General features: G+C 43.0%; 1 protein-coding gene across 2 annotated transcripts in view; it reads right to left on the bottom strand.

Moving 5' to 3' along the window:
• FKBP9 (FKBP prolyl isomerase 9) overlaps nt 1-16,908 on the bottom strand; it is a 63,784-nt gene that overhangs the window by 11,116 nt on the left and 35,760 nt on the right. For both annotated transcript variants that reach the window (XM_088464364.1, XM_088464374.1), the window contains exons 5-7: nt 12,927-13,116; nt 10,105-10,250; nt 2,756-2,942 (exon numbers count right to left, since the gene is read on the bottom strand). In XM_088464364.1, coding sequence (XP_088320490.1) covers nt 2,756-2,942; nt 10,105-10,250; nt 12,927-13,116 — 523 coding nt within the window. The remainder of the gene's footprint in view (nt 1-2,755; nt 2,943-10,104; nt 10,251-12,926; nt 13,117-16,908) is intronic.

Below are 16,908 nucleotides of genomic sequence, written 5' to 3'. Positions count from 1 at the left end.
GTCAAATAATCTCTTTTATGAACAATTGGGCCAAAACAGGTGCAGAAGAAAATCCGAGCAGGGGAACAAAGTAGGTGGAGAGCTGTATTCACACAGTAAAGATGGTGATATAAATGAGCACACACAGCAGCTGGATTGCTGGTGTTTGCCTGATGCTGTACAGAAGCACTGGCGTTACTTGGATAAGTTGTGCAATAATGAGATGCCGGTGCTTGCTGACTGCTGCACAGAAGCAATGATGTTCTTTGGAAGAGCACACAATAAGCGAAATGCTGGTGCTTGCTAATTGCTGCACAGGAGTACAGGTGTTCTCTGAAAAGAGTGCTCAGCAGGTAGAATGCTAAACTTGCAGATTGCTGCACAGGAACTTGAATCACACAGGGAGCACAGGAAACTTTAAAAGCTGCTGAGACTGGAGCCAGGTAACCAGTCACAAGTAATGCTGTTCTAGCCATGTACTACTTCAACAGAGGAGTTTAAGTAGGGTGCCCAGGATCCCTATTGGTTGCTCAAGTAAGCTGGAGGAAAAGCAGTTTCTGGTTGGAGAATCTGGCATTAACTAACAGAAACCAATATGGCAGCATCCATGCAGTAATGGGTCCTGGAAAGTTATGGAGAGATGTTAACCTCAAACTTAGTTAGCAAACTCAAATGTAATGGAGCACTGCAGAACCCATGGGGCACCGCAGGAGGTGAAGCAGTAGTGCCAAGTCAGATAACAGGGTTTCAACACCCAATGTGTGACAGTTAAAATGGATGTTTAACTGGAAAGCAAAATATACTGAACAGTCCTCATATTAAACTTAAAATGGCTACTAACACTAGGTGGCTGTCTGTTGACTTTGCTGTACATTATTTAAGTGAATCCTTGGTGAATTTCATTACTGCAATGGAAAAAGAGGCCAATGAACGAAAAGGTGAAGGTGTCGTACAGTGGCAGCTAATACCATTTTCCATGAGAGGAGCTGCCCTCCCTGCAATCCGGGCAATCGGTGGTCCGGACTGTTGCAGCGCCAGCTGGCTGCATCCCCTAGAAGTCAGGTAAACTTGATGGAAAGACAGGGAGTGACTTCCTATTGTAAGAATTCTCTCTGCTAATCACAGTCCAGACTGCCAGTACCAAGGGGAAGAAATCTGTCTGGTGTTTGACTAGCAGGTAGTGCTTCCAGTGGGAAACCACTGCAAGGGGAGGCTTCCAGTGCACAGACTCACTGGGGGTGGTAGCCCCTAGGTAATATCCGCCACTGATTTCGGAACTTTACTTATGATGCTTTTAGATGTGCTTCCACATCTGTATAAATAGTATAAAGCTTGGCAAAGGCAAGATGTTAATTTAACATAAATAAACCCAATCAGAAGCATTATGGAATTGAAAGACACACATGCTAATCACTTTAAAACATTCTATCTACATCTTGCTGGTGAATGGTCAGACTTTTGTATACATTGTTATGATGCTAATGATACTGCTTTTAAGACGAATATCTATGGTAAATACATAGACACAGTTATTAACAACCTAAAAGCAATATTTCCAGATATGCCAATCATATCCTTTTTTTCAAGAGTTTTCAATACAGAGAGCCATAATCAAATGTGAGGCTTGAGCATTAATCTAAAAATGGGCATCAAAATTGTTTGAACTTGAGTCCAACAAATAATGTATACATTTTCAACAACGACTGAGCTCAAAGAATCTTTTCCAAGTTTAGCAAAACTAGCTGCTATTGGACTGACTATACCAGTAAGCACAGCGGCATGTGAAAGAGGATTTTCTACTCTAAAACAAATTAAAACCTGTATAAGGAATGGTATGAACAGAGCACACTAAATAATCTGATGCTGATTTCACTAAATGGACCAGATCCTACAGACATTGATTATGAAAAAGCTGCAGACAACTGGGCCTCTGAGAAGAGAATAATATATCAAAAGTTAATCTCGAGTTCAAATCAATATAAGGTCAGGATTTCAACTTTTTCATTATTGTAAAGTATTATACTGCCCCCAACTGGCTAATTCTTGATGCCACTCGGCTGGCAACATTTTCTGGGGAGATCACTACACATGACTAGCAGTTTTGAACATTTACAGAGATACATATAACCCACATGTATAGATTATATTCTGTTTCAGTAAAATGATTATTTGAACTGTGTGATATACTTGTTACATGAATTTGTATTTTATGCAGTAATGTATACTACGGTATATATATTTCCTGCAAATACAGTATATGGCACAGAAAGGTTGAGAAGAGGGGAGAGCAATTACTCATTACCATGTTTCAGGTCAGAACACTCAGTGATGGATGAACATCTTGGTCAGGCAGATTGTACTTTAGCTAAACAACTACTAACAGGATTTATTACTCATGCACCAGAGTATAGTAATAGGTTTAACTTGTGAGGTGCCAGGTAACAAAGACCCGAACCCATGCGCTCTGGCCACAGGCACAGCTGAGTGCACTGAAAGCTGTACACACAGGGCACCTGAGGGGGAGGGAACTCAGGGTTTGGTACATTGTAACATTCCTTATGATTGCTCCTACAGAATACTGTGAAATACTAATATAGTGATTTTAAATAAGATAAACATTTTCTTAAAGCAACCACACAGAAATGTGTACTAGATTATATGATAGTTGTTAACATGATATTTGATACTATACCTCATTTGACGTAGTCTACAAATACTCTGTAACAAATGGTTTGCTGACATGTCCATATAATATTTGTCTATAAAGTGTCCTTACGTTGAATCTAGTATAGTGCCATCCATGAGTGTTGCGTTATAGTGATACTTCAAATAGTCCCCCTTCTTACTCAGCACAGTGCAGTTGCTGGGCTTATACTGTGACGTGATGCTGACAGAATCATCTGGGTTGTGGAAATCAATGATGTGGATATCAAACACCAATACCGCAGATCCTGGAATTTTTCCTTTGACAACAAGAAGATTAGCAATATTATAAATGGTCTAAATTAAAGTAGATGATTTTAAAAATGTCAGTGAAAATTAATATTAATTTTATTTATCTATTCAAGTGAATTGAGACCACAATATTATGTACTCTCTTCTAGAGAATTGTTAAAAATAGGATAGGTGACCTCATGCAGAAGTTGGTATGGGTCCCTTCCTAGGGCCATGGTTACCTTTAATCATATCAGTCTTTGCAAAAGTAAAGAAAATAGAGGTCCAGCCTCTACAGAAAGTATAAAATTCAGTCTGCTATTTGAAGATCGCATGGATATCCAAAGAGGTGTTGAGTTCACACACATGTCCATAGCCCAGTGGATAACATAAATGGCGTGTGTTCCACCGCTACTAAAGATATCTTCTACAAACTCCCTTCTACCCTCAATCCCAAATGACAGGAACTGAAGCGGATTACAAGTTTTGGTCAAATTTGAGGTCCTCCTTCCTAAAAAATAAAGTCCTCTATTCCACCCAGCCCCACCCCCGGGATGACTGTGCACTTGCAGTAGTGTTCACTGCTGTAACAACTGATAAATGGACGGGGCAATGCGGGAGCTTTCAACTTCCCCATAATGTGTGCACTACCCCCCGTGTTCCTCCTGTTCTTTCCTCTTTTCTTTCTTATTTTCCTGTTCACCTGAGCAAAGATTCCATGTGGGCTTTGATGTGTGACCGCAGCAGTCTTCTTTCTAATGTGACTGTCACCAGCTGGTGCTGTGGAGCAGCCTCCGTTCAGGCCTAGTGAGAGAATTGCTGTGGAGTGGGGGTGGGTGGATGAGTGGAAGTAGGGTGAGTGCCTGGGGCCAGCCAGAGGAATGTGTTCCAATAGTTGCAGGGGCCTGCGTATGCACCTCACTGTAACATCAGTGTGAGTTGTCTCCACCACTTGGTGGGGGTGTGTGTCTGCACTAGGCTGACAGTCACATTATATAATAAATATTTTATGCGTCTTTTGCCACAGTTGCACTGGCATCGGCAGCCTATGGAGGAGTAGACGCACATTCTGCATCTTCATAGGGCTGGTGCAATGTCCAATGGTGTACCTTTATGGGCACAGCATTGGATCAGCACAGCAGCCGGTGGGCATCTAATTAGGAAGACCATTAGCCGCAGCATTAGCATAAAGATGCAGAGCACTTTCCAAACAGGAACATGAGGTTACCGCTTTTTTAATACCAACTTCCTGCTCTAATTTTAAGGGAACAATAAAGTTTTTTCTAAAAGATTTTTATTAGAATCCGTATAAAAGAGCAGAAGTTCAGGAACACCTTATCCTTGAAAAAGTACCAGATGAGGTATGAAACGCGGAGAAGGTGGAGAGAAAACCGTAGTCCAGTGAACAAATGCTAGAGGAGCTGCACTGTGCACTGTGCATGGAAGCGGGTGACGTCACACCACCCGTCCCGGCTTACTTACATCGCAAGCCGCTCTCCTCCTGCACCTGGTCACGGCAGCAGCAAAGAGAAGACCTGCCGCACCACGGAAGAAGCCTAGGAGGTAAGGTAGGGACAGTTTAGTGTGCCACACTACCTCCATTGTTCTGGCCTCACTGCGAGGTGCGGCATCCAGTCGGCGGCACGCAGGCCGCATACAGACTGACGGACTCTCCTAATATTATCTCAAAAGAGCTATAAACATTGTTGCACTTTAAGTAAAGTGCATTTATTTATTTTTTTATTTTAATTTTATCCTTATGTTCCGTTTTTGTTTTTAAGTGCTCTATTCTCACATATAACTCATTGCTACATTTCTCACGCAGATGTTACTGATACTCTTTGATACAATCATTTACACTTTTTAGATACAGTCCTGCAGAACCCATATCTTTAATGATACATAGTTACTGTTTAAAAACATTTTATATATTCACTGTTGATACAGTTATTATTACTACAATCTAATAATTTTTTATATATAGTTGAAGCGCTCGTATCTCTAAGATCATATTCGTAATTCACTATACTGAGCTGCTCAATATCTACAAGCGCAGAATATTTTTTACTTATTTATCCAGTAAGAGAATTGCTGTGGAGTGGGGGTGGGTGGATGAGTGGAAGTAGGGTGGTGGGTGCCTGGGGCCAGCCAGAGGAATATGTTCCAATAGTTGCAGAGGCTTGCGTATGCACCTCACTGTAACATCAGTGTGAGTTGTCTCCACCACTTGGTGGGGGTGTGTGACTGCACTAGGCTGACATTAGTCACATTATATAATAAATATTTTATGTGTCTTTTGCCACAGTTGCACTGGCATCGGCGGCCTATGGAGGAGTAGACGCACATTCTGCATCTTCATAGGGCTGGTGCAATGTCCAATGGTGTACCTTTATGTGCACAGCGTCGGATTAGCGCAGCGACTGGTGGGCACCTAATTAGGAAGACCATTAGCCGCGGCATTAGCATAAATATGCAGTCGCGCTGCGTCAAAAGACGCAGTGACGGCTGCAATAGTGTGCACCTTTGAATCAGGCCCAGAGTATTTATTCAACTTGACTGTAATACAGTGCATCCGGAAAGTATTCACAGCACTTAACTTTTTCCTCATTTTGTTATGTTACAGCCTTATTCCAAACTCTAGGAAGAGTCCTGGTGGTTCCGAACTTCTTCCATTTATGGATGATGGAGGCCACTGTGCTCATTGGGACCTTCAAAGCAGCAGATATTTTTCTGTACCCTTCACCAGATTTGTGCCTCGAGACAATCCTGTCTCGGAGGTCTACAGACAATTCCTTGGACTTCATGCTTGGTTTGTGCTCTGACATGCACTGTCAAGTGTGGGACCTTATATAGACAGTTGTATGCCTTTCAAAATCATGTCCAATCAACTGAATTTACCACAGGTTGACTCCAATTAAGCTGTAGGAACATCTCAAGGATGATCAGTGGAAACAGGATGCACCTGAGCTCAATTTGGCAAAGGCTGTGAATACTTATGTACATGTAATTTCTTAGGTTTTTTTTTTAATTAAATTTGCAAAAATCTCAAAAAACTTTTTACACGTTGTCATTATGGGGTATTGTGTGTAGAATATTGAGGACAAAAATTAATTTATTCCATTTTGGAATAAGGCTGTAATATAACAAAGTGAAGCGCTGTGAATACTTTCCGGATGCACTGTATGTTTACCAATTGACATTTCATTTAAACACTTAGGGGCTGCTTCAACTCAGGGCAATGTGCTGCACTGGCTGTACATATATTGGCAAGTGCCAACATCGCAAGCTTTCCCTCTAACCTCTTAAAGGTGTGAGGGAAAACTTGCAATGCCGGCAGGAGCAATGTGCCATTTCTGAATGGCACATCACGTCCATCACGTTGAAATGCATTCCCCCCATAGGTCTCTATGGTAATGAGATGTACCTAATGATTTATATCTGAGTATTGCTGCACTGTATGGTATGTACTTATTTATTCTGTCGTTTGTTGCTGTGTGTTCTTTCTAGCTATGTCAATTTGTATTTATTATATTTATGATTTGTCAAGTGTTATAATGTATATTACTTGTACGTCACTGAGGACACTTTGTCGCACTTTAAAAAATAAAAAAAGATAATATTGATGTAGTGCGGAGATTGGGCATTGTTATTGGATGGGGATAGTAGTATTGCTGTAGTGTGCAGGAAATGTGTGGTATTGCTGTGATGTGGGGCTGGTATTGCCCATTGCTGTGATGTATAGAATTGGTGAGCAACCACTGTAATGTGGACGGGCTTGGTGATCTCCAAATCAGGTACTCTCAGGTACAGACAAGGCCTAGATGTTGCCCTTTGTACCTGAAGTGCCTAATTTTGGAAATACAGATTTCAATGCACACATTGGAATTCAGAGAAACACCATATAGAGAATTCAGATAAGCACTGACTGAAGTGGTCTTAAGTTCCTTTAGCTATTAGTAAGGTAAGGTCTCTTTTTTATATAGAGATTTCACATTCATGACATCACTAAGCGAGGGTTTCACATTTATGCCATCATTAAGTGCCATTTTTCTTTTTTGTCATATATACACTCTCTCACATTACACTATCGATATAAGCGAAGAGGGCAGGGAGATTGAAGTTTTGAAGGTAGGCGCTAGTGACACCCCATGGTACAGGCCACACACCCTGTGCAGGCCACACCCCCACAACACTGGTCGCACACCCCATATCACTAGTCACACTGCCAAACACACAGCCGCCGGAGCCGGCAGCTGCGTGTTTGGTGTAATCAGCAGCCGCTGAGAGTGCTGCTGCTGCTTCCACTGCGGAGCCATCTTCCGGCTCCCGCAGTGGGTGATGGGAGACACGTCGTCATGACGACGTCTCTCCCATGCAAAGCGGCCGGAGGAGCGGACAGCGGCGGGACCAGGAGCGGGAGTTTAAGGTAAGTGTTTATTTTTTTTTTATTCTTTTCACGTCTCTCTCTACTGGGGGGGGACTACAGGGGGCACTACCAGGGGGCGATAACTACAGGGGGCACTACCAGGTGGCGATTACTACAGGGGGTACTACCAAGGGGCATTATCAGGGGGCGATTACTACAGGGGGCACTAAAAGGGGGGATTACCACTGGGGGCACTACCAGGGGGGGATTACTACAGGGGGGGATTACTACAGGGGGCACTAAAAGGGGGGATTACCACTGGGGGAACTACCAGGGGAGGATTACTACAGGGGGCACTACCAGTGGGGGATTACTACAGGGGGCACTAAAAGGGGGGCTTACTACTGGGGGCACAACCAGGGGGAATTACTACTGGGGGCACTACCAGCTGCTGCCATTTCCCACACTAGGCTTATACTCGAGTCAGTAAGTTTTCCCAGTTTTTTTGGGTAAAAGTAGATACCTCGGCTTATATTCGGGTCGACTTATACTCGAGTATATACGGTAATGATGAAAGAAATGTGTACATAATGAACTAGGATCAATTAAATAATAGGTTTAAAATTAGAAAAAAAAATTGTCATACTATGTTGACTACAAAGAATTGTTTTAATCTCATTTCAATCATCCAGCACCTGAGTTACTCCTAGATATTTTCACTGTGGAACTGGATGCATAAAGCAATTACATTCAGAGAATGTATGTAAAATTACATGTGTTGCAATGATAATCACATCAGACTGTTATAGAGTGAAGTACTTGCTCTCATGCCCTGGACTTAAAGGAAGATAAATGCAGCGTCAATAGCGCTAAGTATTGTGATCACTGTAAGAGCCATAGCGGTAACTTAAAAATGTATTTAAATTGATCAACATTGATGTAGTGTTTCAGGTGCTCAATTGCACATTTACTAATACCTAAAATTCAATATCAAAATATTGGGCCTGATTCAGAGCCGGTCGCTATTTGCGCTCGCTCGTCCAGAAAATAGGGGTGGCTATTCAAATGAACCGTTCGCTGTTTGCGGTCTGTTCACGCCTCTAGGTCTGAACGAGCGAACAAAACTTGCGGTCGTTTTTCGGGAAACTACGCCCCCTGGCCGCTCGCATCCTACGTCATGTCCGCTATTTATTAGATTAATCGAGTACATCGACCAGGGTATGAGCTGCTCGCTATTCTTGTGGTTGGTTTTTGCTACCACAATTTTGCGAGCAGTTCTGGCTAAAAAATAACCCAGTGACGGGATCAATGACGCTGCTGTTTTAATTATGCACACCCATAAAACGCCCGTTTTGACCTTTAAGCACGCCTGCGATCGGAACTCCACTCCCCGTTTTCAAGCACCTTCCCCTGTTACCACGCACATATGCCTCTTTCTGTCACTCAAATTATCAGGCATTCGCTATTTTGCGAGCACATGAATTTCGGCCGCAGTGACTGGTTCGCGCATGCGTATAACGATCCGTACGCATGCGCAGTTGGGCAAACATCGCTCGGAGCGAACGAGCGGCCGCTTACGAGCGGCTCTGAATCAGGCCCATTGTCTGTTAGTTAATGTGCAATTTAGCCCCTGAAATACAACATCAATTAGTGTTCCCGCTAGGCTGTTTTAGCAGGGCGACGCGCCCTGCCCGATTTCAAAAGGGTGAGAAAAATAGCGGTGCAGCGATCACTGGCGGTGAATAGATGCCGTGAGCATGCGCACAGCATCTATTCACATAGAGAGGAGAGCTTAGGTGCAGCCCGGCATGTCCGTAAGTGCCGGACACACCCCCAAGAGTGATGAAAAGGTGGTGCCTCTTAAAGACATGCCCCCTTTTCTTGCCACACCCCTCTTCAGGCGCGCGCAATAGAGTGCTCTTTCTAGGTCCGCCTACAGTGAACACTAATCAATGTTGATCAATTTTGATCTATTTTAATTGATTAAAATCGACCTTTAGTAAATTTACCCTCTTGACTCAGTGCTCAGTAGTACAGGCTTTAGCACCAGATGGACCAACATGTTTCAGCCTGTTACCTGTATCCAATAAACTTTACACTGTAAAGAATGAAAAGCTTTGCGTACAGTATTGACTTGAATATTTCAGTTTAATATTTGCTAAAGATATATGCTACTTCAGCTTAGTGACATAAGGGAGACACAAGTCTCTGCACAGTATTGTACCACTTTTATTACCAACTTCTCTCCCAGGTAACTTACCTTAACAAATGTGCTAAAAAGTTCTATGTCATCCTGTTTTATCACAGCAACCACAATATATAATGCCAGCTTTAGACTTAGGGGTCTATTTACTAAGCTGTGTTAGGAGATAAAGTGAATGGTGATAAGGTACCAGCCAATCAGCTCCTAACTGCCATATCACAGGCTGTGTTTGAAAAATGGCAGTTAGGAGCTGATTGGCTGGTACCTTATCACCGTTCACTTTATCTCCTAACACAGCTTAGTAAATATACCCCCTCAGTGAGTTCCTAACTGCCAGTATAATGAGGTAGCACTGTGCAATGTTGTACTTGTGCTGAAAGAAATATCTCTGCAGTGGTTTGAAAATAAAATTGTGCTGTCATGTAGCTAATTTGGTCATGGTAGAGCATATTGCAGCATGCAAGGACAAGAAAAAGACAATCGCCAGTACTGATCTACAAATGATCATATTTGTACTGAGATTGGCACTGATGTGAAAGGTGAAGAGATGAGGCACGTCTGCGGTCATTTACCAACAGCATTTACATTTGTTCGCCATGGGATATGGAGATATATCACCTACCTGTCCCCTCTTCTCCATAGGCAAGATGTGGTGGGATCTTCACCTGCCGCCTTTCTCCCGTGCACACTCCCAGCAAGCCTTCATCCATACCAGCAATCACATAACCCTTTCCCACGTATGTGTCATAGGTGTGGTTTCGAGAGTAACTAAAACCAGAGAGATATTTCATTAGCTTCGAAGAGATTGTTAATTATATAACTTGTCAGAAAAGTATAAACCATCATAGGTATAGTGTCTAACAAATAGTGACTTTAATAATGTGATAATAGGAGAGATGTATCACGCCTTGGTAAAGTGGAGAAGTTTCCCAAAGAAATGAATCAGCTTCTGTCATTTCATAAACTGTACTAGATAAATGACAGAAGCTGATTGGTTGCTTTGGGCAACTTCTTCACTTTATGACTCTCCAAGGGCGGGATGTACTACAGAAAATGGTTTGCTGTATTGCCCATGTGTGTCAAATCACGGAAAGATTCACTGTACCCGATAGGCAATTCCATCTGTAGATGGCATTGGCTATAGAAGCCTATCGGTTTCTGTCCGCAACATTCCCTTGAGAGGGATCCGCAGCTCCCTCCCCGCAGCTTGCACATGTGATGACCGACGGCCGCGCATTCGCGCTGTAGGACTTGCGGGTCATAGACACAGGAAGCAAAGGACTGCTCTTATCAGAAAAGCTGTCATTTGCGTTTTCATTCACAATTATTCATGCATACGGCGTTACTAAACTCTGATCTGCCTGCCCAATTTTCTTTTTTATTTATATATACTCTAGTATTGATATATGTATAATGATACTTAGCATATTTTGAAGAGAACGCACTGTTTTGAATGATTGTCTTTTAGAGACTGTGTTACTATGGATGTTAGAATTTGTTAGATAGAACTCTTCAAATAATATATGAGAGGAGGTGGATCAGGAGGTGGTATCCACACAGGTGCATTTGATAGAAATCAGTATAAGCACCAATAAGAAGATTTCTGCCCTGTTTTAAGGAAGGGTCCTTGTGGAGTAATAAATCACTCTTTGAAAAAGTCCCAAGTTGCGGTGCGAAACGCGTCAGCTGATATACTCGACCCATTGGGATACTCTTGGTACCTGCTATTAATTGTGGAGCTCCGGAGAGTCAGACGCTACACTGTACAGCCGGACGCGCTGTTGTTAAAAAGGTTGAGGCTGGGCTGAATATGCAACCTACGGGACTGGGTACATCTGACAGGTAGCCGCTGCCCATTATCTCTGGCTGGAGAAGCGACTCCCTTTTTCTCTCCTTGTTCCTCCTGTGTGCTGATTTGCATGATTTACGTCCTGGAAACTATTATTCTTATCGCGGAATCCTGCAGGACTATACAGAACTCAGATGACTGATTTATATTGAACAGCTACGGGACTCCAACCAAATTGCATCCACTGCAGGTGTAAATTAAAATCCTCGAGTATCACTTATACCGTAAACTGGTGTTACCAGGTTTATCTGGATCCACCTCCTTTAGATATATTCTTGTGATATTACCTATTCATTTATTAAAAATACTTTTTTGTGCAATATTGCTATATATGTGAGATGTTACATTTTTTACCAGTCTAAATTGATGTTTTAGGATATTAAATTTGTTATTATTTTTCGATATACCGTGAACACGTGATTCCTTTTAGTCAGGTTCTTTCTTCTCTTTTAATTAGCGCAGAGATAAACAATCAAAGTTCTGTGTTTCACTTGTTTTTACAGATGTACGTTTGATGCGCTACCACAAGCACATCTTTTTCTTCTGCTTATATTTATCTTTTTATCTATTTGTTTATTCATTTTTTATCTATAATATTATTATACTGTCTAATATATGTTTATTAGCGCTTGCTTCTTTTTGCTAATAGTACTGAAATTATTCAAAGCAATATAAAAAGGGACAAATGTCAACACCTATTTCATGCTAAACAGTGTTTATGGGTCTTATGTAAAAGCCTGCAAGATGCAGCCACAAGCGCAATTCCAGTGAATTAGTATGTATTTTTAGGCGCCAATAATATAAAAGGCAAAACCAGGTAATAAATTACCCTTTTAATTTAACTCTGGCATAGGAAGTGTTAATAGGGAATGGGTGTGATATACCGCCGGCTTCAATTCCCGTCAGCGGCAGCCCGACAGGAGCAGAGTGCGACGCAGCGGAAGCCCGACAGCGCTGGAAATCCCGATCGTGGAGAGCTAAGTATCCACTAACCTAACCTAATCCCCCTAACCCTAACCCTCCTTAGGGGTGCCTAACCCTAACTTCCACCCCAAGTGCCTAACCCTAATCCCTCCTCTAAGTGCCTAACCCTAACCACCCCCTTCCCCACTACCTAAACCTAAGTCCCCCCCGGGAGCCCTAAACCTAACCCTCCCCCCCCGCGGCTGTCCGCTCGCGGCGCCCGGCATCACTACGATCGTGATGTCGGGCGTCGGTCTCCCGGCGTCGGGGAAATGCGGGCGTCTACATCTAGACGCCCGGCATTTCACCCTTGCCAGGATAAGACAGTCGGGAAGCCGGTTGCCGGTATATAGGCAGTCGGCTTCCCGATTGCTTCCCGTTAATAGCTACCTTGCCTGCACCACTACAAACACAGCAGTGAGTGCTATCAATATAAAAGTGTTTACTTGATAATTTTGCAACAGAAAATTTGGGCACAACCTTTTTGATATGAATATGCTCATGTTCCAGATTAACTTTATTTTGTATTTTCCTATCAAAGTCAAATTATTATTGGCGTGTCATTCATGTAGTAAAACACAAAGTATGTCAATTACCTAATTCAACTATATAAATAATGATTATCTGTATACCTTGAGTCGAAGAAGGTACCATCCAGCAGAGTTCCATTATAGTGGTAACGGATGTAGTCACCGACCTGACTTTTCCGCTCACAGTTTTCTGGCACATACCGGACCTCAATGTTGATGCCATCTTTTGGGTTGTGCAAATCCAATAAGACTACATCAAAGATGAGAGATGCCTGGGAGGGAATATCTTTACCTAAGAAAGCAAAAATAAGGACATATACGCTATATGTTATATGAATGATGCATGTTACTGTTTTTTTCCTTGTTTTGATTTTATTGGGATAAATTTACTAAGGTGAGAGTTTTTAGAAGTGGAGATGTTGCCCATAGCAACCAATCAGATTCTACTTAACATTTAACTAGCACCTTCTGGAAGATAATAGCTAGAATCTGATTGGTTGCTATGGGCCTGATTCAGATAAGTACGTAAACCCAATGGTTTACATACATATCCAATGGAGGGGCGTCTGTGCATGCGCAGGACCTGGAACTGTTCTGTGCATGTGCAGTATGGGTCCTGCGATCACCGTTTGGGGGCAGGGTGGGGGTGGCGACCGGGTCCATTCCACAAAATGGAGGGGTGTTGCCTCAGTTTTGTGGGAGTTCCAAGCCCAGGGTCTTCGATGTTGGACGCAGACTTCCTTGACCTGGCAGAGGGGTTCTGACGGCCAGGCTGAGTAAGTTTCGGCTTACCCAGCCTGGCAAAGGGCGATCAATGGTTGCGCCTGTGATCCAAAGCAACATCTACAGGCACTGTACGTGGATCACAGACGCATGCTGGAGATGTATATTTCCTACAGACACCTCCTGTTGTATTTGTATTTTAGTTGGATGGAATTGCACAGCCGTTTACTTGTGGCTGTACAATAATGTCCACATGTGAATCAGGCTCTTAGTCCCTTTTGCACACATGGCTGCATTACATCTTGGTCAGGTGCTTTATTTTTCTCACTTTTGTTTAGGTTTAAGTGTAGTACCTTTAAAGCTAGACAAGTAACATCTAATAGAGTTTATAGGCTGTTGTTATACATCAAGTTTCCTTTTCTTTTTCTTTCTGAACAAAGATAAAAGAAAATTATTTGGTGGACCAAAACTATACATTTTATTGTTTTGGTGTTTATAGAGTGGAAAAACATGGTGGCATTACATTAGCTTTCTTTTGCAATCTGCTATTCTGCTCTAGGGTTTGGCAAGCGGATTTCCTTTTTATATATTTTGTTTGAATTTCCATAATGTATGTAAAGGTCCCATTTACTTTTAAAACCTTAGATATCTCCCACAGGGCAGGTGTCAATCAAGTTTTAACATCTACACAGAACCCTCCTCCATTTCGATCTATCCTAGCATTCCCACGCATAATATATTATTCCAAATTCACTGGCCAGCCTCATTTACATACACTACATCATAATTATCTTCCATAGTTTATGTTTATACACCTGCAAATCACCTCTCAAGCCCTGTTCCCAGTCTACACTATATTGCATGCTGCTTCTATAGTCATCCTACAACCCAGTTCCTAGCTGGGCGCAAAGTGAAGTCTTGTCAAGATAATAATCAACCATTACTGATATCCCTCTGACTATATATTTTGTTATTTATTTATAGATTTTTTTCCCGGCAACACTCATATATCTTTTGCAAATTTATCTGTATTTATTTTTTTGTTCTGTTTATACCATGTAGAAAAACTTCCAATAAAAAACTACATGATTCAAAAGATAGTTAGCAGCCAAGTTCTTCAGAAGCCTAAAACCTTCTTCCCACACCAACTTATTTTATCAGCCACTTGCTTACATCTCTAAGATCTGGGGGCCTATGTATCAAGCTGTTTTTTTTAATATAAAATTAGTACTAATGGCACAATGCAGGAGATTTCAAAGAAAACTCCAACAGAGGGCCTGATTCACTATGAAGTGCTATTCTGCTTATACGCACGCAACGCAGTTGCTAATATCAGCGGTGTTATTTGCATTCGCCAGCCTGACATAAGGACGCCCACTTCCCCATTCCCCATACTCACATCCATATTCTTGGTCAACATAGAGAAACAATCGGTAACATGGAGTAACATCGGACAGTTAATGAAGCCCAGACCTTACTTGGGAATTGCTTACTTCTGCGCACGCTATGAGGCCTCAGACGACCTCTGGTATTGCAGTGGATAATTTATGCACGCCCCTGCAACACAGTCCCAATGCACTGGCACGCCTGCATTTGCACGACCACCCCCCATCACCACCCACAAACAGCACTTCCTGTCAATCACTCTGCGATGGGTCTGTGCAGCCCCTACGATTGCAGTTCCGAACGCAGTAGCTAGTTCGCGCACGCGCACTGCTATAAATATGCATGTGCAGTACGCAACAATCAACCGATTGCATGCGTAAAAAGCAACTGCGTTCCTTGCTGAATCAGGCCCAGAGTGCTAATTAGCACTTCAGATTGCAGTCCAATTATTATCAATGGGGACTACGTTTTGAACCCTATGTACTAAACTCCTAAATGCTAAGCTTTTTGGAGTTTAGCCCCGGTAGTTTACACCATATTCAGAAGGTGTAAGCTACTGTAAGCCTGTGGGGACTTCAGGTGCAGAAGAGAGATGTTTAGATCACTCTCTTGCAGCCTCCGGCCAGCTCCGGATGCTGACACTGTGCGCATGTGCAGTGTCAGCTTCCCCTGGGGAAGTCTTTCACTTCTGTGAAAGACTAAATATAACTTGCAGGGACAATTGCCCTTAGTACATAGTGGGGATATTTTCATTATGGATATATAATAATCATGGCTGGTCTGCGATTATTAGTACACAGACCCCATGGTCTTTGAAGTGGTAGCATTTTAGAAAATACTATGTTGGAAATCCATGCTTTAGTTTCAGTCTAAGAGATGTACTAAGCTCTGGAAAGTGATAAACTACCAACCATCAGCTCCTGTCAAGTTACAGGCTGTGTTTGCAAAAAATGAGTTAGGAGCTGATTGGTTGGTAGTTTATCACTTTCCAGAGCTTAGAACATCTGTCCCCCATCCTCTTAGATAAACCATCCATTTATCTCCAGCTTTGTATTTGGTATAGATATGTATCATGACCATTGGGTTCTCACCAGCCCCTCCCAACAAACCATCGACTTGATCCACAATATGCTGAACCCGAGCATCGGTAGACATCAAACAATTAGGCATTCACATCCCTAGCAACGAATTGCCCTATCTGTTCCCATTATATTTCAAATGAGTACCACCAGATACGTTCTGCTCTTCACAAACGCATTCCCATCATTACTAGAACAACCATTTTCTTGTCTGCTTATGGGAGCATTGCAACTTCTGAACTGACAGCCCCAATATCAGCCAACTGGACATATTTATTAGGGTTTAATAGAGATCTTCCCTCTACTCCTTTTTCGGCAACCCACTTACCTACCCCAGGATCCTCTTTTCCCATACCTCCACCCCCGTCTACTCTGCCACCAATCAGTGCAGCAACCTCCTTACGATGTTGTAGACCTCAGTGTAGCCAGTTGTGCAGTTGGTATGCAGTCAGGAAGCCGGCGGACCTAATCCCGACTGCTTAATCCCAGCGAGGGTTAAATGAAATCTGGACGCCCGTCATTTTACCGACGCCGGGAGACCGGCGCGCGGCATCCCGATTGAAGTGATGCCGGGTGCCGAGCGCAGGCAGCCGCGGGGGGGGGGGGGAGGGTTAGGATAGGGGTTCCCTGGGGGGACTTAGGGTTAGGCACCCCCCCCCCCCCGGGAGGTTTGGGTTAGGCTAGGGGGTGGGAGGGTTAGGGTTAGGCACTCACGTGGGAATAGTTAGGGTCTAGGGTCTTAGGTTTAGGCGGCGGGGAAGGGGGGGTTAGGTTTAGGCACTTAGTGGGAGGATTAGGGTTAGGCACTGGGAGGGAAGGTTAGGTATAGGCACTCCTAAGGGAGGCTTAGGGTTAGGGGGTAGAATAGGTTAGTATATACTTACCTGGGGACGGTC

Source organism: Taudactylus pleione, unplaced genomic scaffold (genome assembly GCF_031769625.1).
Source record: "Taudactylus pleione unplaced genomic scaffold, aTauple2 ptg000054l, whole genome shotgun sequence".
Lineage (NCBI taxonomy): Eukaryota > Metazoa > Chordata > Amphibia > Anura > Myobatrachidae > Taudactylus > Taudactylus pleione.
Note: the sequence above shows the minus strand (reverse complement) of the source record. Positions and strands in the feature narration are given on the sequence as shown.